This window comes from Passer domesticus, chromosome 15 (assembly GCF_036417665.1).
Source record: "Passer domesticus isolate bPasDom1 chromosome 15, bPasDom1.hap1, whole genome shotgun sequence".
Lineage (NCBI taxonomy): Eukaryota > Metazoa > Chordata > Aves > Passeriformes > Passeridae > Passer > Passer domesticus.
Window position 1 is genome coordinate 3,155,883 of NC_087488.1, and position 22,386 is coordinate 3,178,268.

The 22,386-nt window shown below is 54.3% G+C and overlaps 1 protein-coding gene across 5 annotated transcripts; it reads right to left on the bottom strand.

Moving 5' to 3' along the window:
* Positions 1-51: 51 nt before the first annotated feature.
* Positions 52-20,927, bottom strand: CDIP1 (cell death inducing p53 target 1). Of its 5 annotated transcripts, none has more exons than XM_064390530.1 (6): positions 20,771-20,927; positions 3,303-3,401; positions 2,607-2,705; positions 2,087-2,233; positions 1,548-1,809; positions 52-1,301 (listed from the first exon to the last, which is right to left on the bottom strand). In XM_064390530.1, exons 3-6 carry the CDS (start codon positions 2,689-2,691, stop codon positions 1,190-1,192), a joined length of 606 nt encoding a protein of 201 aa, XP_064246600.1. In that variant the 5' UTR covers positions 2,692-2,705; positions 3,303-3,401; positions 20,771-20,927; the 3' UTR covers positions 52-1,189. The 5 variants fall into 5 exon arrangements, with proteins under 5 accessions (XP_064246600.1, XP_064246594.1, XP_064246599.1 ...); XM_064390524.1 differs by having other exon boundaries at positions 1,548-1,812; positions 20,771-20,926; XM_064390529.1 differs by lacking the exon at positions 20,771-20,927 and adding an exon at positions 9,011-9,470 and having other exon boundaries at positions 1,548-1,812.
* Positions 20,928-22,386: the final 1,459 nt, after the last annotated feature.

Below are 22,386 nucleotides of genomic sequence, written 5' to 3' on the forward strand. Positions count from 1 at the left end.
CCCTGGAGGCAGATCTCCTGTGAGCAGGAGAGAAGAAAAGATGCACACGAGTCCAGGGTCTGTTATTTATTTACATAAAAACACTGACTAGTGCCACAGTTCCACCCCTGAGCAAACAGCAGCTGCCTGTGCAGGCCAGGCTGTGTTTGCAGACCTGTGTACTGAGAGACCCCCCCACTTTGCTCTGGGAGCTGCAGGGGCAGGGGAGGGAGGAGCAGCCCCGAGGGGCTGAACTTGGCTCCCGGGTCCTTTGGCCCCTGCTGTGGAGTGCTGCTGGCAGCTCCTGGGGCTGCCTGCTTGCCCCTTCCTTCTGCCTCAGGTGAGTGAGCTAAAACCCCTACACCACATGCAAGGAGGGCCCCACAGACCCTGCCGGCCCAGGACGGCTCTGGAGCTGCAGCCTGGTAACAAACTCCTCTACTCTACGTGCCGGGCAGCCAGGACATGCTGGGAGTGGTTTCGGCTCTCCGGGGCCAGGGCTGCTCGGGGCTGTCCCTGCCCCGGAGCCGCGGGGCTGGAGGAGGCGCATGCAGCTGGAGCGGCCGCCGGGCAGGGCAGGGCAGGGCAGGACGGAGGTGCTGATAAGGGCGCAGCGCTGCTGCCGGGCCCTCTGTGCTTAGAGGCTCTGCCTCCCCTCGGGAAGGGGCTTTGCCGGGGCTGCAGGGGGCTGTGAACCACACGGAAGCCTGGTGTGTGGCACTGCCCTGTCTCCTTGTCACTGAACCCCTTCCTGAAAGTGCCACAAAGGCTGTGCTGCATCCCGAGGGCACCATGGGCTGTTTGGGTCCCCTCCTGGGCCCCCATCCCAGCACATCCCTGCACTGTGGGACTGGGCTGGGCACCTCCAGCAGCTGCTGCTCTTCCCAGGGTTGCTCCAGGTGCGAGGGGCCTCGTTCACACCCTGGAGGGTGATGGGGTGCAGGGCGATGCCCCCCACTCCTGTGCACCGCAGGGCAGCTCCCGCACAGCGTCCGGGGGCTGGGCCCCCCTCCCCTGTGCCTCTGTCACCAATCCAACTATTCCCAGTGAGGAGCAGAGCTGGGGGCGCGGGAGGGAGCTGGGGATAACACATACACACCACCGGCGGGAAGCGAGGGCGATGCAGGCGCGGGGACGGACGGACAGACTGATGGACGGACGGGCGGCAGCGGGGCGGGGCCGGCGGCGCTCCAGCGGCTCCCGGGTGCCGCTAGCACATGCGCTTGTACGTGTAGATGTAGGCCTTGCAGTTGGGACACGTGTGTGTCACGTCCTTGAAGTCATCGAACAGGCAGGGGATCAGGCAGCAGCAGAGATCACACCTGGAGCATGGGGAGAGGCAGAGATGCTGAGCTGGGCAGCCCCTGCCCATGGGGGTCTCTGGGCCGTGGGTAAGAGATGTAATTGTAGGGGCTGTGACCCCAGGAACCCCTCTGCTGCTCCGCTGCCACCTCTGTGCCAAGGTCCCCAGCATGCCCCACAGCTCAGCCAAGGCCACCAGCACTGGGGCTACCCAGGAGCAGGCTGAGCAGCCAAGACGAGGCCCCAGCTCTGCCTGCAGCACCTACCCCACGAAGCAGCAGAAGAAGCCAAGAAGGAAGCTCATGAGCCCAATCTCGTAGGAGATCTTGGTGGTGATGGCTTGCTGGCAGTGGGGACACACCGTCTGCACGGGGGCACCCTGGAAGATCTCTCCCTGCAGCACTGTGACCGTGGTGGCGGCTCCCGGTGGCACCAGCACTGTGGCCGTGTGGCCACCAGGAGAGGGGTAGGGGCCTGGGCCAGGGTAGTAGCCCATGGGGGGGTGAGGGCCTGGCGGTGGGTAGTATCCTGCTGTGAATGACAAACACAAACAAGTGAGCACCTTTGTATTGGCAGGAGAGCCCAGATCCTTACTGGGGAGACCCTCACCCTGCTGCACCACCACCCTCTGAGTACAGACCTGGGGCCAGCCCTGCTGTGGGCACTGTGCCCCCACCCCATCCCAAGGAACCTCACTGCAAGCTCCAAATGGCAGCCCCAACCCCTGCCTGTGTCCCCCCTCCCCAGGAAACAAGTGCTGCTGCTGCCAAGCCCCAGCCTGTCCCCAGCCCCTTGCAGGACTCACCTGGTGGCACGTAGGGCCCAGAGCCATCCGTGGGCATGTGGGGGGGTATGAACCCCGGCTGTGAGGGTGGCTCATAGGGGGGGGGTCCAAACTCAGGAGGGGGGATAGGAACCCCCTGGGGCTGTCCCACCACTGGGGTGACACCCTCTGAAAGGAAACACAGTCAGCAGCCAAGGAGGCAGTAGAACTGAGGGGGAGATGGTGTCCTGGCCGTGTGCTCAGGGTGTCAACCCCAACAGGGAAGGGAGACAAGAGGTGGGGGGGGGAAACCCCTTAGGCTGCATCCTCTGGGCCACAAGAAACCCAAATTCACCCCACAGCAGGGAGCAGTGCCAGGCTTTGAGCTGGGAGTGCTTCCTGCTCTCCCCTGGGACCCCCTCCTGCCCCCGCCGAGGGTGACACGGGACAGAGCCAGGCATTGCACCACCCTCCCCAGTGTGCTGTGAGGAGAGGGCACAGGCAGGCAGTGCCAGGGACCCCGCACTCCTTGTGTGCTGTGAGTGGCCATGTCCCCCAGTACCTGGAGCAGAGGGGGGGCCGTGCTTCTCCTCTATCAGCGGCGCCGAGGGGCCCCCCGGGTAGGGCGGGGGGGGGTCACTGGACATTGCTCCAGGCAGCCCTGCAGGGACAGAAGCCTTCGGGTGACACCAGCCCTTGGTGCCACAGGCCATGGAGCTGGCGTGGGGCTTGGGATGGAGGTGACAGGTAAAGGAGGAGGCCAGGGCTGGTGCCACCCCTGCACCAGCCTCAGCTTCCCCCCAGGCAGAACCAGGGGTCTGGCCCCAAAGCTGGACAGGATCTGACCAGGCAGCAACTCCAAGGTGTGAAATCTTCCTGCCAGCTGCGTGGGGCTTCCCTGCAAAGCCAACCTGGAGCACAGCAGCTCATCAGGGCAGCTCTGGACTGCGTGGTCACACTCCAGGGCAGTGCTGGGCTGGAATGTGCTGTGCCAAGACCTGGCTGCATCCCTGGGGACCAAAGGTGAGGAAGAGCTGCCCACAGCCCCCCACCTCCACCCTGAGTGACACAATGCTGCACCCTGAGGGATGGAAGGACCCCTGCCCTGGGCCTGAAGCACACACTCCGGGACAGAGGGTGCAAACCCACAGAGCATTTCTAAATAAATCTCTAAATAAATCTCTAAATAAATCCAGTGGATTAAGGTAAGACCATATTTAACAGCTGGAGATGTTATTTTACATGGGGTAGAATTTACCTGTCCTCTTCCCTGCAGCAACAGCTCAGAGGCCTTGACAGCTGAGAGAAGCAGCTCCTCTGAGCAGTGTAGTTTGGAAAGTGACTTCTTCCACTGGGTCTGTGCAAAAGGACACAGCAAGTGAATTACAGAGATGGAGAGGAGGCACAGCTGCAGCATTGTCCTGGCTGCCACACCAAACCCCTTCTCTCCCCCAGGCAGGAGCCTCCCCATGTGCCCCCTCAATGGCAGGCATGAGGCTCTGTGACCTTGGCATGTGGCAAAGCCCCAGTGACAGGCTCTGAGATCCAAGGAAGTGCAACAACATCGAGAAACCCGATTTCCCCATTTCCAGTGGCTCAGTTATGGCTGGGAGGATGTGACTAAACTGGGAAATACAAGTGAGAGGCTGCTCACTCAGTGCTTGGGACAGGGTGACATTGCTGTCAGAGCCCAGGGAGCAGTGCTGGCAGCTCCATCCTTCACCCCAAGGGGCCAGGAGCAAATGTGACCCTGCTTGTCCCGTTTGCTGGCACCAGAGCCACGTGCTGGGCAGGCAGCCCAGAGCACGCCAACCTCCCCAGCATGGCACAGCCTGCACGGGCACCAGGCCAGGCAGCCAGTGCTGCCCCAGCCCTGCATTGCAGGTGTGCCCAGAGGTGCCCCTGGGGCTCAGCCACCTCCACCTGCAGCTGCCAGGTCAAGCAGAGTCAGCCTTGGCAAGCAAGGCAGGAAGGCCCATCCCTCCCTCACCTGCATGACTTTGCTTTATTCCACTCTTTTTTTCCCAGTTCACACCCCCTGCCACCCAGCAGCCTCCTGCAAGGTAGCAAGAAATTTAATCAGTCCCTGGAGGAGCACCAGCGCCTGTTGCTGCTCACAGAGGAGCACACTGATCCCCCCAGGAGCTGAGCAGATTCCTGACAGGCACAGGGTCTCCCCCAGGTTTCCTGACGAGAATTTCTCCCCCAAGGTCTGGAGCTGCAGCCACACAGCTTCAAAGAGTAACACCAGGGCAGCTGGGGGTCATCTTCCTCCTGCTTCTCACTCCAGTGTCTACCTTAAGAGCCCAGGGAAGCAGAGTTGCCATGGCACAGAGCATTTCCAGGCACACTGCAGAGCCTGCCTTCTCCTTCAGTGACCTACAAAGCTCAAACTGGGCTGTGCTCCTTTTAGCTCAGTGGGGATGTGAAGAAAAGGAGGATTTATTCTTCTCAAAGTAGCCAACCCTGCACATCCAGGAGCCTCAGACCTTGCTGTGCCCATGCCTGCAGGGGTTCTGGACGAGCCCAGCCCAACCAGAGCATCCCAGAGTCCTCACCTGGGGACACCTCCCTGCCTGAGGGAGTTTTCCTTCCCTCACAGGCCAACTGTGCCCACAGCTTTTCTAACACAATAGCTCTCCTCCCATTCCCACTCAGATGCTGCTTTCCCATAATCATCTTTCAACACTCCCCAGCCTCATTCCCCCCATCAAAGCAGCTGGCAAGAGGAGGCAGGAGAGGAGGAGTCCTCCACCAACACCCTCAGATGAAGCAAGAGCCCCGGGGTGAGGCAGGCACTAATGCTGCCACCCTGCCCAGGAGGGACTGGCAGCCACGAGGTGCCAGCCCTGCTCCGGAGCCACACATGCCCTGGGATGAGGGAAGCTCTGGGATGCAGGGCTCCTCTGCTCCTACTTGGCAGGCTCAGTTGCTCCTAATGCAATATTCTGCTTATTAAGAGAGATCTGTAAAGAGCAAGATGTTGGCTGTGTGCCCTTCCCAGGAGGAAAAGAAGGCCTGTTGCTTTTAAGCCTCTTAGAAGCTGTTTCTCTCCTGTGCTTTCTTTCATCTTAATGTGAGCAGCACAAAATCCAGCCCATCTCTGACAGAGAGCTCTGTGGGATACCAGAGGGCACTCAGCTCCCCCTTGGCACTGAGCTGCCCCAGAGCACCCCTCACCACCCTGGCACTGACAGCCCTGCAGTATTCCACAATTACCAGGTTTGAGTTCAAGATCTGATGGAATCACCAATGTCTTGTGCAGGTCCTTTGGAGCAGGGACACACTGCAAGACCCTGAGACTCAAAAGGAGCTGGTTATCATAGCAGGATGGAGAGAGGAGATGCTATTTCCAGCTCCAAATGCAGATTAACTCTTCTCAACTGGAAGAACAGCTTTTACTGGTTTCCTCTGCAAACTAACTACAGAGGATAAATCCAGTATGGAACTAGAATAATCACAATCAGTTAAACACAGAACACAAGGAAAGGACCCCATGTCCCCGAGGGAACTGGTATTTGCCAAAGAAAATGAAAAAGAAAATATTCCCATTAACCTGCTGGGGCACAGCAGTGTGACAGCCAGCCAGGACAGCACAGCTCCAGCACAGCCTCCCCACAGAAAGGGCTTGGCCCACCCTGGCTCTGGCCTCAATCCGTGTGTCCTGCCCTGGCTCTCTGCTCCCTGACCTCCTTCCAGGCAGCTTTTGGGTGAGAAGATGGCAACAGATTTCTGTGTCCCCTGTCCAGATCAGAGGTGTAACTCTCAGCCCCAAGAGGTCTGTCTGAGGTTTCTCACACAGCTGAAGCACTGTGGGGCAGCAGCCAGCCCTGCCTGTAGAAACACAACAACAATGCTGTCTAACCCACCTCTTCCTGTGCTCAGCAGCCCCCATCCAGCTGATGAGGGATTGCAGAATCCCAGAATGGTTTGGTGTGAAAGGACCTTAAAGCCCATCTCATTGCAGCATCCTGCCATGGCAGGGACACCTTCCACTGTCCCAGGCTGCTCCAAGCCCTGTCCAACCTGACCTTGGACATTTCCAGGGATCCAGGGGCAGCCACAGCTGCTCTGGGCACCCTGTGCCAGGGCCTCACCCTCACAGGGAAGAATTTCTTCCCACTCTGCAATCTAACCCTCCCTCTGTCAGGGTGAAGCCATTTCCCCTTGTCCTGTCATTCCAGGCCCTTGTCCAGAGGGCATGGATCAATGTCCCAAAGCTCCTGGTTCCCATTGCTGACATGTTCACAACTGATACAAAGCCACTTCCAGCAGTGAAGAGAGGAGCTGATGTGTCAGGGTCCAGCACCCCACACTGGCTGTATTTCCCTCTGTTACATCACTGCAGAAACTGTTTGGGATTGAAACATGGCAAGAGGAAAGGTCTGCACATCCCACCTGCTCTCCACACAGATAAGGTGGGCACCACTCATCAAAAACAACTGATGTGCACCAGGACCAGGGAATACTGTGCCACCAGAACAGGTCCTAACACCATAAACCAGATAGTGCCACAAAGAGGATGGGCACAGATAATTCAGATTTGGTCTGCTAATGCCATCCTTCCCCAGCAGCAGCTGTCTGTGCTTCAAGCTGCCTCCTCACAGATGAAATCTCCACGGGTGAGACAAACCTGGCAAGGGCAGAGCAGATGCTGGCAGGTCCAGCTCATGTGTGAGCCCTGATGGTGCAGTGCTGGCCCCAGCAGCTCTGAGTCAGCCTCACAGCACCGCTGAGATCCAAACCACAGCTGAAGCAGCCGTGCTGTCCTTGCTCCTGCTGCACTCAGAACTGCACAGCAATTCAGCTCTGCTTCCTCGTGGGAGCACTGGCTCCAGCCACTGAGACAGGAAGCAGCATTTGTTCATACTCAGCCACGTTCAGTGACGTTGACACTTCAAAAGCTGCTGCTGCACATTTTTGGAGCTCTTACTCCATAAAAAAAATAAAATCTGATATTTGAAAAAGGAAAAAAAAACCACACTAAAATTCAATGAATAAATAAGAGAAAATACATGAGCACTTTCAGCTTCACTGCAGATCAAAGAGATGCAGATTCCAGCTTCCAGGCTTGTGGAAATACAGCTTTAAAAGCCAAGAGTCCTGAAGATGCTGGGCCCTCATTGAGCCCAGCACCTTTCCTTTAAAAATAGGAACAGCATTGTGGCCAACACCATCCCAGTTTTCCTGACCCCAGGAATGACACCTGTGTGCCCCAGGTTACGTGCTCCAGAAACTGAGAAATACTGGGACTGGGAAGGCACAAAAGGCCAGTCAGAGGGTGGTAAAATGTCATTTGAGCCAAAGTCTGTTACTCTTCAAAAGGAGCTTTAGGGGCAGCAAAGAGGGAGAACCGAGCAGGGTGTGCTGGGGGGGACAGAGCCATACCCTGATTGTGACAATCCCAATCTCAATCACCCTCCTACACAATGGCATTTCTGAATGGCACCGCCAAACCCAGGCTGGAGCTGCATGTTCCTGTGGTACACTTGAGCCTGGAGCTCACAGGCTGTGCCCTCTCCATGCTGCGCCCAGAGCTCACAGGCTTTGCCCTCTGCTGTGCCCAGAGCTCACAGGCTGTGCCCTCTCCATGCTGCGCCCAGAGCTCACAGGCTTTGCCCTCTGCTGTGCCCAGAGCTCACAGGCTTTGCCCTCTGCTGTGCCCAGAGCTCACAGGCTTTGCCCTCTGCTGTGCCCAGAGCTCACAGGCTTTGCCCTCTGCTGTGCCCAGAGCTCACAGGCTTTGCCCTCTGCTGTGCCCAGAGCTCACAGGCTTTGCCCTCTGCTGTGCCCAGAGCTCACAGGCTTTGCCCTCTGCTGTGCCCAGAGCTCACAGGCTTTGCCCTCTCCATGCTGTGCCCAGGGCTCACAGGCTTTGCCCTCTGCTGTGCCCAGAGCTCACAGGCTTTGCCCTCTCCATGCTGTGCCCAGGGCTCACAGGCTTTGCCCTCTGCTGTGCCCAGAGCTCACAGGCTTTGCCCTCTGCTGTGCCCAGGGCTCACAGGCTTTGCCCTCTGCTGTGCCCAGAGCTCACAGGCTTTGCCCTCTCCATGCTGTGCCCAGGGCTCACAGGTTTTGCCCTCTCTGTGCCCAGGGCTCACAGGCTTTGCCCTCTCCATGCTGTGCCCAGGGCTCACAGGCTTTGCCCTCTGCTGTGCCCAGAGCTCACAGGCTTTGCCCTCTGCTGTGCCCAGGGCTCACAGGCTTTGCCCTCTGCTGTGCCCAGGGCTCACAGGTTTTGCCCTCTCTGTGCCCAGGGCTCACAGGCTTTGCCCTCTCCATGCTGTGCCCAGGGCTCACAGGTTTTGCCCTCTCTGTGCCCAGGGCTCACAGGCTTTGCCCTCTGCTGTGCCCAGAGCTCACAGGCTTTGCCCTCTCCATGCTGTGCCCAGGGCTCACAGGTTTTGCCCTCTCTGTGCCCAGGGCTCACAGGCTTTGCCCTCTCCATGCTGTGCCCAGGGCTCACAGGTTTTGCCCTCTCTGTGCCCAGGGCTCACAGGCTTTGCCCTCTCCATGCTGTGCCCAGGGCTCACAGGTTTTGCCCTCTCTGTGCCCAGGGCTCACAGGCTTTGCCCTCTCCATGCTGTGCCCAGGGCTCACAGGCTTTGCCTGCTGGCACAGTGTGCAGGGATGTGGCTCAGCTCCCACCACGCGCAATCCCACCGGACAACTCTTACCTCCAAAGGAAAGGCAGCACAAATCTCTGCTGAACAAGCACTATCAGTGGTTATTTCTGCCTGGTTTTTATGCAGAACAAAAAGATGTTTTCCATGCAAACAAGGCAAAGCTTCCCCCTCAGCTTTGCCTCTTCCCATGCGCATTTGCTGCCCCCAGCCTGCACAGCACCTCCCCAGAACCAGGAGGGGAGGAATAAACAGCACAGAGTGCTCCAGCCTCCTTCAGAAAGAAGGAAGGATGTCCTGGCAATCCCTGACCATGTACCCGCTCTGTTAACCTTGGCAGCACCTCCTCAACTCCTCATCCTGGTCTCGGCCAAGGCAGCAAGAGGGCGCATGTCTGCAACGCTCTGCAAGGTGCCGATGGAAACGGAAACCCAAGTGAAGGACTCAAGGAAAGGTCTGTTCTTTTTCTGAGCAACTCAGCTGCGTTTTCCCAAGTCCAAGTCACTGCCAGGGAGCACAAACCCACTGTTCAAGAACAGCCAAGCTGCTCCCAGAACAGCAGATTTCTTCCACACTTCTGCACTAAGATTTCAGCTGCAGAAAACTGCTTCTTCCAGGAGGGTCAGGCTGTTCCTTCAGCGCAGGCACAGAAAGCTCCGCTGGCAAGGCAGGCCAGCAGCTCTCCTTTAAAACAAAGGAATGCTGGAGAAGAAGGTTTCTCATCATTTGAACCAGGTATGTCAGACAGCCAAAGCTCCCTGCTCTGCTCTCCAGTATGTGAATCTCCGGAGGAGTTTCCCCATCGCAGTCGTTTACCTGGGGACCTTGCACGTCTCGTTTGACCTTCTGTGTGCCACCATCAGCCAGCAGATAAATCACCTCAGAGCAGGATCCTCGCTGGCAGCCAGGTGCTGTATCCAAAGCAAGATTTCTCAGGGCATTAAATCCAAAGCACAAGCAGATAATCTCCACAGCGCAGCCCCGGCTCAGCTGTCCTTGGCCGGAGATTCAAATCACCACTTCCAGCAGCTCCTCCGCGTGGAAATCAGGAAAACCAGACACAAAACCCTCCTGCTTAAAACAAGGAGGCTTCATCTGCAACTCCCACAAAGGGTTACACAGGAGGAGCGCCTGCAGGACCTGCTGCTGCCTCTGGGATTCTCTCCAGTGCTGTTCCCTCCGGATGGGCTGACCAAGCGCTCTTGGCTCTTCACACGGGGCTGCAGAAACAGCCTTGCCAGGACCTGCTTAACCTGAATATTCAGAGAAAAGCCAGCCCAAATGAAAAGAACAAACTGGGGTAGCTCGTTCTCTCTGCTGTTGGCTCCCAAGACGTGGCACACGGCTGTGGGAAGCATCATGTGCTGGGAAGAGCTCACGGTGACATCCAGGAGCCAGGAGGGGCTGCAAGGGAGAAGAGCTCACAACCCCACACTTCACTGGACCCCAGCTCTTCCACGTGTCAGGACAATGGGGAAAGTTGAGGTGTAGACAGAGCACTCTGCACCACCAGGGCAGCTGAATTTGGGCCCCAAAAGCCAGTTTTGTGAATACAGAGCAAGCAGGGAGCACACTGCACCAGGCTGCCCCACAGGCTGCCACTGTCCCACTCAGGAGGTGCTCACTGCTCAGACCCTTCCAGCAGGTGTCCTGGCTGCACGGGAGAAGACAGGCTGCAAAACACCAGCTGTGCTCATGGATGTGATTAAAGTAACCTTAAAGATAAAACTGAGCTCTTCTGCATCCTGCCAATGTGCTCCAGAGAGATGAGAAAAGGAGGGTGCTGCAAGCCAAATCCCTGGGGAAGCAGAGAGCTTTTCCATGAGACTTTCACTGCAGTTCACAAAGAATCCAAGCTAACACTTGATAACATCCATGGGAAAGCATCCAGTGATAGCAGCAGCTGTTGCCTCCAGTCCTCTGTATCTACTTAATTTCCCCCCTGAGAGGATACATCCTGCATTACATCATCCCTTTGATATCTGTTAATAATGGTGATATAACACAACCTGCCAGAATCTCAAGCAACTAAATCCAAAACAGTGTGTTTTAATGTAGCATGAAACACAACTGTGCCACAAGAATAGCTGTTCATTTAAACAAGCAAACAAAAATACCCCAGCTCAAGAGGCTTAACAGCAAGCAGAAGCCTCGGGAGGTCGGGACAAGATCCACAGCTCTTAAGCACAGTCACAGATCCCAGCTCACCTCTGACAGCAGCCCAGAACAGAGGCTTAAGGATGAGTTAGGAAGGGATCAAAGGCAGAACTGTTAGTCCCTCCCACTCCCAGCACTCATGATTTTGGAGACTGGGCAGCCTGGAGGTTCTCCATGGAGCACCCCAGGTCATTCCCAGGCTCCAAGTACTGCTCTTCAGTTACCTACACAAAAAAGCATCTCCTGCTGCCAGCATCTGCTGCCTCCCATTTGGGGGAGACCAGCACAGAGAAGGTGAATATACAATGAGTACCCACTATATCTCACAGCAAACCCCAGGGTTTTATTTCTTTAAACACTCACTCTTTCATTTCTGCCTCCTTCTATAGAATTTTTTGAGAGAAAGTCAAATAACACAGCTACATCATTGCTGAATCAAACTGAGTATGTGTGACGTCCATTAAATGACACAGTGAGCTCTGAGGGAGGAGGCAATTAGAATCAGAGCTGATCAGCAGTTTTGCATTTCGGTTTCAGAATTAATCAGAGCTTGAGAGCGTATTCAGAATTCCCTTGCAGATTTTGCAACACAATGAAATAATTTTGAATACATTGGTGGTGATTCCAGACCCATTTTCAAGTGCTGTACAGAACACATGCCATGGCAGTGATGTTTCCTCACCCGAGGAGAGCAGCAGCTTGCTGTAGCACTGGCTCCAGTCTCCAGCATGAGCATTTCCCATGCTCACAGATCCCCCTGCCTCAGCGCCAGAGAAGCTGCTGACACTCAGATTTAACTGGTACAATGTCACCTTGCACTTTTTTTGAGGACTAGTGTGAAGTGCTCTGTGTCACTCAATTTTATGTAAGGCCAAGGCTCACTCTTTGCAAAGGAGTGTGGTTTGGGGTTCAGCAGGACCGTGTGTGTAAGGTCTGAGATCTCTCCTGAGTCCCACTGCCAGCAAGGAGCATCCACACACATCCCAAGGTGTGCACTGGAGGAACTCTTCCATGCTGAGGCCATCTGTGTTACCACACTCACTTTCTTGCTCCCACAGAACTTCCGAGTTCCAGACTGGGACCTCTCCTGGAGTTGCCCAGGGCCACCAGCATGGGGCTGGGTTGTCCCATGGCACTTGGACAGGAGGAGGTACCTGGCACTGCCCTGCTCCCAAGCCCAACTCATTTGGGCTGCTCAAAGACAGATGATGATGCCCCAGAGGGGAAAACCCTTGGATTAATCAACAGCCACTGAGTGTGCCCAGTGCTGGGCACCTCCGAGTCACACAGAGCTCCTGCCAGTCCCAGTTCTTCCTGCAGTTCCCACCTGACCTGGCTAGTCCACATTGACTTCCAGGTCCACTAAAGTAATTTTCACTCCAGGCATGACTGTGGTTTCAATTTGCAGCACCAGTTTCTGCCAAATCCTTCATAACCCCTTCCCCAAAGCTCCTACTGAAAACCTTGGACAGAGCTGGACTCCAAGCAGCCCTAACACACAGAACAGCCCTCCCCAGGTCCCAGCTCTGGGCTCTTCCAAGCCCTTTCTCTGTCACAGCAACACCTCACTGCCTTGCTGCTCCACGGAAAGCATCTCTGGTCAGGGTTTGGAGCAGTCCCGAGGCAGGGCACTGCTCCCCCAGCACAGGATGGCACAGGGAACATTCAAGCCCGTAATAGCAGGATGCCCTCAGGGCAGGTAAACAGCTCAGCTGCTCAAATCCTCTCCTGAGCTGAGGGAGACAGAGCAGCTGCCACAGTTACGACACTAAACCGGCTGGGAACTGTTTTCTCTCACATCAGAACAGCTCAGCAGGCAGCTCCAAATTGAGCTCCCACCACGCTAAACCATCCTGAATCATGGCAAGGAGAGGCTGAAAGGCTAAATTAAATTAACACCCCCTGTGGCAGCCACGAACTCTGGGGGAAACCTCTGCTCCCAAAACACAAATATGCTCCAGATGACACCTCTGTGGACGACCTGCAACAAGGCCAGGGAAGAGCTGATATTTAACACCAGGAAAGGGTCTCTATTCCCTGCTTGCTCACAGCCTCCGTGAAGATTTTGGAGGAGCTGAGTGGTCCCAGCAGCACAGGTGGGAAGGACAAGCTGAGGCTTCAGCACAGGCCCAGCCTCCTGCGAGCACTCCCTGATCTAGCACAGAGCAGAATAAAAGCATTTCGTTAATTAGGAGACAAACCAAAGATGCCTCCAAGAAAAGGGCAGCATGCACACACCAGCAGCAGCTTTTTATCCAGTGCTCAGCTAAAAACACAAGCCCAGAAGAGTGGGCAGCAGCCAAAATCCCATCCCCACTGCACTCCTCTACTCCATATTCCAGGCTTTATCCTCCCCTCCAACACATGGATCCAGGTCCCCTTCTGCCATGAGCTGGGTGACTGGCACCCCTGAGGACCTCAAGAGCATCCCAGGCTGGAGTCACTGCAGCACGGGTACAGCTTTGGCTCTCATCCATGACTTCCTCCCAGAATGGAGCTGCACTGCATCCCATGGGTTCCTTTCCCTCATTTTAAAAGAAAATGCTTTAAAATTAAATGCTTTTAAAGGAAATGCTTCTCATTTGGAGAATAATCAATAAAATCTAACAGGCTGCTTTTCATTCATCCCCAGCCAGAAATGTAATCTCCTGTTAACAGCAAGCCCTGAACACATCATTTATCTGCTGTGGGTACCAGCACGGGCAGATTTTACAGCTGGAGAGAGTGGGGCTGCCTGCATCACAACGACTAATTTATTCTCAGAAAGGCTAATTTAATCTGGCAGTGAATGTTCTCAAAGCCTCCTCACACAGAGCAGCTTTTCTCTTGGTTGGCTTAACAACAATACAGCATATCCAAAAACGTGGAGGGATGCTAAGGAAGAACACTGCCCCTGTGTTCTGAGCCCTCTAGTCTGAGAAATTTCTCTTGGTAACTACAGGCTTTGAGAAAACATAGAGTCCTTCTGGTTTTTCAAAAAGCCAACTGAATTTTCAAGGCAAATATACAACAGTTTAGGCTATTTCCCCCTCACATACAACTGTGGCTTGACAGAAAGAGCTGGGCTCTTAACAAAACTAAAACCCAGCAAAGGTTGTTCAGTATTAGACAACTCATTCAATCCCAACTGCACATCAAGAGCAGCAGCCAGCACACCTGGCCTGGGGGTGCTCCCTGCCACAGCAGGAGACTTTCCCCAGCCCACACTACAGAGGAATAAACTTCAGAACAAACCCAAAAGCTTTTTGTTTAAAAAGGCTGGGTAACTGCACCATGAAGTGCTTCAGAAAGAGCATCCTTCAGCTTCCTGGCCTCTGCCATCTGCAGGGGGGCAATAAATAAGCCATCAGAAGGAGTTTTTTTTCAATGTTTTTAAATTCCAAGTGATATTTTCCCTTTACTTGTGACAGTACACACAAAGGCAGCGTGTACCCACAGCCAGGCTGAGCCACCTGACCCTCCATGGACGTGGCACCACGTGCTGGTCCTCACCTGGATCTACCCCTTGCCCAGGAGATCACTGGAGAGCCAAGCACAGCTCCTTGGAGTCAGAGGGGCTACAGCAAGGCAGACTGAAGCTTTACACCAGACAGAGCTGCAGCAGTCCAACCCTCCATGCTCAGGAGTGTCCCCACCATCCTGCTGGGAAAGAAAAGCTGCTGCTGTGCAAGCCTGGATCATGTCTGAGAGGGCTCCTTTGCTACAAGGGCAAAAACGTGCCCCAGATGACATCCAACAATTCAGGACCATTCAGTAATGTGGGAAAAAGGCAAAAATCAGGGGGAAGCAGAGCATTTACGCAGGCCACAGAAGAAACAGAGAAGAAAACAACACAACACTCTCCTTGTTCCTATCTGTCAGGAATTGCTGTCCCAAGAATAGCCTATTCAGAAACCAGGAAACTCAGAGAGCAGCAGGGAAGGGCTGAGTCATGGCCATTTGGAAAAAAAAGAAACAACCCACAACAAACCAACCCAAAAGGGAAGGAGAAAAACCATGGGACAGCAGTTGTTCTGGGTCTTGGAGATATGAACAAGTCAATCCAGAACATATTAGTCAATCTTTATTTTCAAAAGCTCTGCAAACAAATGGCACTGCCATTAAATTCATCTGACCCTCCCTCTGCTTGTGGGAAGCAAATTGTTGTACCAGGAAAAGTTGCTGGTGCTTCCCAGAACCAGCCCCTGGCTGCCAGGACACAAATTGCTCCCAGTTTGTGCCCTGATTTTTGTTCCTCTGCAGCATTAGCATCCAAAAGATTTACAGGCTGGTCAAGTGCTTTCCCTTTGGAAAAGCACATCCATCTCAGGGATGCCATTAGCAGAGGGTGAGGAGCCATTTCCCTTCCCCACAGTGGGAGGGCACGAGGTAAAACACAACTTGGATGGGCTTCCCACAACTCTGGGAACAGATGAGCCAAAGCCAAGTGCTCCCATCTCATACCCAGCACAGCCTGTCTGCCCCCAGCAAAACTCTTCCCACACGACAATCTTTGTTCTGTGACCTAAATCAAATCAATTGCACAATAATTCTCCCCAGGACAGTAATCTTGTTCACTCACCCATCATCTGAGAGCTCTGGGAGGAAGGGATTTCTGAGCAATGAGGGGCTTATTTTTCATACAATTCCTTGATGATCCCTCACAAATCAGGGAAGAGGGGGTGTCTGTCTGTCCTAACATGGCATCCCCAGCTGGGTAATAATTAGCATTGCCTCCATGCTTCTCAGAAGGCTGATCAATCACTTTATTATACTATACTAATTAAGAAACCCATCGCCCTTACAGACAGTCATGATACAGGTGGACCCAATTGGTCCTTGAATCCAAACACCATCACCACTGATCAATTAAGAAATCACCCTTTGGTTGGTAAACAAATCTCCATAACACATTCCACATGTTCACAACATCAGGTGCAGCAAGTGAAGGTGAGAACTGTTTATCATTCTTTTCTCTGATCTTCTCACAGCCTTCCCCAGGACAATGCCTGGAAAAGTTGTGCCTTGCTCTCTGTGGCCAGAGAGCTGCTGCCACATCCATCTTTTCAATCAAACAGCTATGCTTGAAAACAGATCTGGAAAACACCTTTTAATTCATTGTATCTTGCCCTGTGAGGTACTGCCAGATTGAAGATGCAAAGGTAGGAAGTGGGAAGCCCCCCAGAGGTGCTGCCTGTGGGGAATGGGTCCCCAGCCCGTGGCACATCACCTGTGCTCAGGTGTAACTGCTCACCTCTTCCAGCTCTGGGAATGGCTGGGAAAACCACAAGCCCTTCATATGTAGAGCCAACCTTGACACAAACTCCAGAATGACAGCTCAAGGAAACTCTCCCAAAGCAAACAGGCTCTCGTGGTTCAAACTGTGAAATTTATTTCTCTGCAAAATGCAAGGAGCAAAGAAAGATGAAACATAGCTACAGCATGGGCTGATGATGTGCATGAATCACAGTAAGGTGTGATAGAATTTAGGATTGCAAGACAGAATGCAGGCTGGAACAGTAAATGTGTAAGCTTAAAGCAGAACAGTTCTTCCAAAAACATCTTCCAGAACTGTTAATAGGGAGCCAGGCTGTAAGTGCAAGGTTGGGAAGATCTTCCATCTAAAGGCAGAGACTGGGAATCAAAGAAGGTTCAGGAACATACACAGGAGACAGCTCAGGGCAGTGGGACCCCCATCTCAGCACAAATGCTTTATCCTAAAATCTACAGAACTGGTTAATATTCCATCTTATGTATAAAGGAGGCAAAGGATAGAAGAATTACTAATGCACAGTAATCACAGTAAAAATGAAATATATTACTTAATTTGCACAGAAAGCCCCAGGTCAGCTCTTCATTCTCTGATGATCTCAGGTTCCATCAAGCCAAGTGGTACAAAGTCAAACATGCACTGCCAGCTCTGCACAGTTCCTAAGATGTTAATCACATTGCCACCTTTTGGGGCTATTTCTTTTATTTTCTTACCCTAAATGCAGGCCTGCTAAGAGAGCCCAGATTAAAGACAGCTGCACTGAAGTGTCTCACGTGGAGATGTGCAGCATGCAGCACTTTGCTCCTGCCTCCATCCTCCACCCAGATCCATGACCAGAACAGGGCTGCTCTCAAACAGCTGCTTCTCACCACCACAAATACACAATTTAAGACTGAAGCCACAAGGCAGCTCAGAACTAAGGGGCCCAAAGCAAAACTGTAACAGCAGCCAAGAGTCTCCCTGAGTGTTTCATGCCAGAAATAAAATCTGAGCTCCCCTTGCCTCAGAGACTTTATTCTGGTGAGAAAATTGATTGTGGCTTCCTATGGCAGCTGCTCCAATTGCATTCCCTTTGATCAGAGGAGGAGACAGATCCTATGCAGAGCATGTGAAGATCTGACACTGCTCATGAAAGTGGCACTGCTTCTCTCCAGCTGTGAGATGGATACCCAGTGCTGTTTGGGAACAGCAGGAAAACAGCAAGTGAACATCACATCCCAAGGCAGAAGTTGCTCGTTGTGTGTTTTTTGAAGGAAAAAGTGTACACAGACCTCTGTGTTTGCACACTTGTGTGCTCAGGTGCCTTGCTCTGAAACCTTCAGGAGAGTTGATTGGCTCCAAGCTGGAGCCCTTTGCCTGTACAAGAGCTGCAAAATCAGGTTGTGGGAGCAAAACCAACCAAAAACCTCCAGTGTCTTGCAGAACTACTAAAGTTCCCACTACAAACCATTACTGTTCTTGTATCAGGAAAAGGGGAAGAGTAGTGCACAATTCAAGTCCTTTTGGGACATCACTGACTGCTGCTAAGAGCCACCAGGCACATCAGCATCTATTTGCTGTTTCCTGACTCTCCTGCCCACTGTGCTCAGCACCTCTGCACAGCCCACTCTGGGAGAACACCTTCTGAGAAGCTGGCACACCTGGCTAGAAGCTCAGCCATGTTCAGTCCTTTGTCATTATTTTAATCCCCATATTATGTAAATGCTATTTATTGCCTCTCTGGCTCACCTGGCAGCCACCAGCCTTTCCTGGAAAGGTACAGGAAAACTGTCACATGGTACAAAGCCCTGCTAATAGTGACAGAAGTGAAGCACCAGCCCCACTGCAGGCCATACAAAACTCACTATTTTAAAAAATGTAGGTTCTTTCAATCCAGGATAGTCTCTCCTGATTAAAGCAATCATAAGAAATCACATAAAGGGCTGTACAATGTAGCACAAACAGACATAGAATATTGAATTTCATACTTCCCTTTATCCACAAGCAGAAAACAAATCTTGGATCAGAGCAGATCCACTAACAAGTTTGAACAAGTTTGTGTATTTCCTTCCAAAGCCACTCATCCTCATACTGAAAGATCAACAATATCCTTTCAACACATGCATTTATCTGCTAAATTCACAGCTGAAAGGAAAAGAAATATTCTTTTACATAATAAAATTACTTTCATCCCTTCTTTGGCAGTGTTAGTGAGTAAGACTGGCAGTGGCAACACCTCTGCAGGTGCCAACACTGTGACAAGGACCCAAAGTCCCCCCAAAACACAGAGATGTTGTGGACAGGCTTTAGTCTGGGCCCTGCCTGAACATCCCTCAGCTACAGGAGCACCTTAGCTGTGCTCCCAGGACATGTTTGCCCCCTGTGCTCCACCCAGAAGGAAAGCAGTGCCCACTGTGGCTTCCCAGGCACAGAAACAGCTGATTTGGAAGCGACCTCCACAAACATGCTCATAAACCAACAGCAGGTGCTGAGGGAGACCTCCTCCCTCCCTTGGTAACTGCAGCTGAGACAGAGCAGAGCAGGAACTCAAGGCAGCGAGTTTCAGAACTGAATTTGAGGTGCAAGGCCTGCTGAGGGAACACAAGAAGCTCAGCAGGTCTTCCATCTGAGGAAGGGCTCTGAAATCAGAGAAGCTCCCTCGGTGTGACCTGTCCCTGACACCTGTGGCAGGATGTTTTGGTACTCAGTGGGAACACACATGTCTCATTCCCAGCACCAGCCTGAGTCAGCCCTGGGCACACACGGCCACCGCAGCTCCACCACCCCTGGAAGGGCAGCTGGGCAGCACTGACCACGTTTGCTCCACTTGGCATTGCTCAGGGACATCTGGGGACACTGCTCCATCCCCCTGCCCTTGTCACAGCCATGAAGTCACCACCTGCCTACCTCCAGGCAGGAATTAGCTCCTCACGTAACACCTGAGGAGAGCAGAGCACATGGCTGAACACTTCAGGGATTTCCTGGGGCACATCATGTCACCACAACACCGAGACACAGAAGCCTTTGGGAGAGGGAAGTTTGCAGCCTGTGCTTCCACACGAGTTTGTGTAGCTCCTGAACAAGACTGAATGACATACTGTGGTTACACACCACGCTATGTCTGTGTAATACTCACTGCAGTTTTTCCTGCTGCCTACTCTGGGCACACTCTGAAATCAGCAGGGCCCCTGCTGAAATTAAAGCCCCCTTTTAAGTACTTTGAGAGAAGAGAACAAACAGGAGGCTCTTGTGCATATTCCCAGAGAGTTTCTCAGTCCTACACAGCCCAAACCCACAAGAATTATAATTTAAAACATTGCTACTTAAAATCATGGTGCCTGACCTCATCTCTACCACCTGATATTTTAGGCTCAGCCTAGAATGTGACAATTCTCTTCCCAGTTCTCACTGGTGCAAGGAGACCACCTCAGAGCAGCTTTTCCTCAGGCCAAGGGGCACAATCCTACACTTGCAGGGACCTGGAGAAGTTTAACCTTGAGCATGGCTCGTGTGGAGGATCCAGAGGACACTGGCATGGCAGTGTCCATCCCAGCCTGCAGGTTCCCACTCCTCTACACAGCCCTGGAGCTCTCCCCAGGATCCCAACCTCATTCCTCTGTTTAGCAGCAACCACCACCACCCCCTGTGCTTTTCCTAAAGCAACCAAACACTGCCTTACAGCTGCTACCCTCTGACTTTCCAGTCCCCTTGGGAAGGAGACCAGACCTCACCATTTTAATGGCTAAAACCCCCACAAATTCCCACTAACGTTTATCCCTCGGTGTTTGTTGCTGTGCCACACTATACCTTAACTGAAGGAACTCTCTTCATTTCACACTGCCAATGTGCCAACATCATCCTCACCATCACCATTTCTCTTCCTGCCTGTCAAGACACCTCAGCTTCCTTCGGCTCCTCATCCCTGACCACTGGGCGAGCCGGTCTCTCCCGAGCAGGGGTAGCTGGAAACACACCCATTCACTCCCAGGCCTGCTTCCCTGCCCTGCCGGGGTCTGTGTGGATCACCCTGGCTCCTCTCGCAGCTGTGCCCTCCCCGCAGCCCCCGCCAGCCCATGGCCCCGGCCGGGCAGCAGCGCTCGCCTTACACCGGGAAGTCTTTTCCCAAGTACGCGACCTCGCTTTCCACCCGATTAGATTTCATCCCAGCCCTCCCCGGCAGCGCTGAGGGCACAGAGCTGAAGCTGTGTAAGGTTTTAGCAGCACCCTGCGACACTTGGCCAGCGCCAAAGGCCCGGCCGGGGCCCGGGCTGCCTCCCGCTCCTCTCCGGGCCCGTGTCCCCATCCAGCCGCGGCTCCCCGGCTCCGCAGCCACGGCCGAGCTCCGAGCCCTTCCCTCGGCCTGGTTCCTCCTCACAGAGTTAACCAGGGATTGATTTCCACCCCTTTTTCTCCTAAGAGCGTGCTGGTCTTCTCCTGCCTGTGTCCCTGTCTGTGTTCAATGTCCCCCCAGCGCCGAGCGTCCTCCCGTGCTCGGTATCCCCGCTCCGGTTCTCGGTGTCCCCCATGCCTGGTGTCCCCCCGGGTGCTCGCTGTCACCCCCGGTTCTCAGTGTCCCCCTCCGGTGTGTCCAGCCGGCCCCGCTGCCGGGAGGCCGCCGCGGCCTGTCCGGGGCTGAGGGGGCCCGGGCCGCCTTCCCTCCGCGGCCCCCCGAAACCCCCGGTGCCGCCGCGATCCCCACCGCCCACAGGCACCTACCGGCTCCCGGCGGCGGCTCCGGCACCTGGCGGCGGCGGGCGGGGCGGGCCGGACTGGGCGGGCGGCGGGGCGGGCCTGGCCGCGCTGGGCCCGCGGGGCCCGGCCTGCTGCGCTGCACTGGACAGCGCCGGGGCCGCGGGCTCGGGAGTGACAGCGCCGAGTGTGCCGGAAGGGATTGGAAACATCATCCCGTCCCACCCCCTGCCACGGCAGGGACACCTTCCACCGTCCCAGGCTGCTCCAAGCCCTGCCCAGCCTGGCCTTGGGCACTGCCAGGGATCCAGGGGCAGCCACAGCTGCTCTGGGCACCCTGTGCCAGGGCCTGCCCACCCTCACAGGGAAGTTTCTTCTATATCTCTAACCTTAATTCCCCCTCTTGCAGTTCGAAGCCATTCCCCCTTGTTCTGTCATTCCATGCCCTTGCCCAAAGTCCCTCTCCAGCTCTTTTGGCCCCTTTAGGTACCGGAAGGGTCTCTGAGGTCTCCCTGGAGCCATCTCTTCCCTGTCCTGCACATGGTGCCTTCCCTTCCAGGTGTCCCAGCTCGTGCCCTACATGATGCCCTGCTCTGGCTGATGTCCTGCCCCACACAGTGACATGTCCGTGCCATGGATTCTGGCTGCCCCAGGGCCAGGGAGCCTGTGGAACCACAAAATCACCTTTCTGTGTCCAGTGGCCTTAGCTGCACTGCAGGGACTAATTAAAAGAGCAGCATTCTAACACCGCCACAGGTGTTTTCAGTCACTTCTCACCTGCCCCTAGGGCTCCAGAGATACTGCTCTGAGATTTGGGTGTGCTGGGTCCCATCCTGCCCTGGCAGCTCTGCCTCGGGTCACTGGGCTGGAGCACACAGCTCCCATGCAAGAACAGCCCTGTGCCTTGCAGGCTCCTCTGTTCCCTGTGTCACAGTGAGTGGCCAAGCTGCAGGTGACAGCAGGACAGGCAGGCTGTCCCCATGTCAAGGCACAATCTATTGGGAGACACTGCCACAGCACCAAGTTCAAGTCTAGACTCTTGAGTGGAAGATGCTGTACGTAAGATCAGAAATATCTGCCTTGCTCACACCTTGCAGCACAAGAATATGTTGTGGTGGCCTATGCCCTCCTGTCTTCTCCACTGGCAGCACGGGGCTGGCCCACAGCAATTTTGGCACTTCATCCCTTGTGAGACCTGGCAGCCCCAGGCCAGTCCCACCTCACAAGTTGTGACCTTGGCTTTGAGCACAACCACAGAGCAAAGGCGACAGCATTTTGCCAGCGTGGCAAAGCTGAAGCTGGGACATTTCTCCCCTTTGGACATCTTTCACTTCCATTTGAGGGAACTCCATGGGCACCACTATGAGCTGGCTGGGTGTGGCTGGTACTGCGGGTCCCAGAGAAACTTCCCCAAGTCCTGGTCTTCTCCACACACTTCTTAGCTTCCCTTCTTTCCACATCCCCATGCCTGTGGGGACCTCGTACCAGCCGTCAAACCCACGCTCCTCAGGTCACAGCCGTGCTGCAGGTCATCACCACCCTCTGCTCCCTGAAAACCACTGCTGAGGGCTCCCAGCTGCAACAAATTTCCAGGAGGTGCATGCAGCTGAGCTCGGCCAGTTATTACTGGAGAGCTCTTTGCA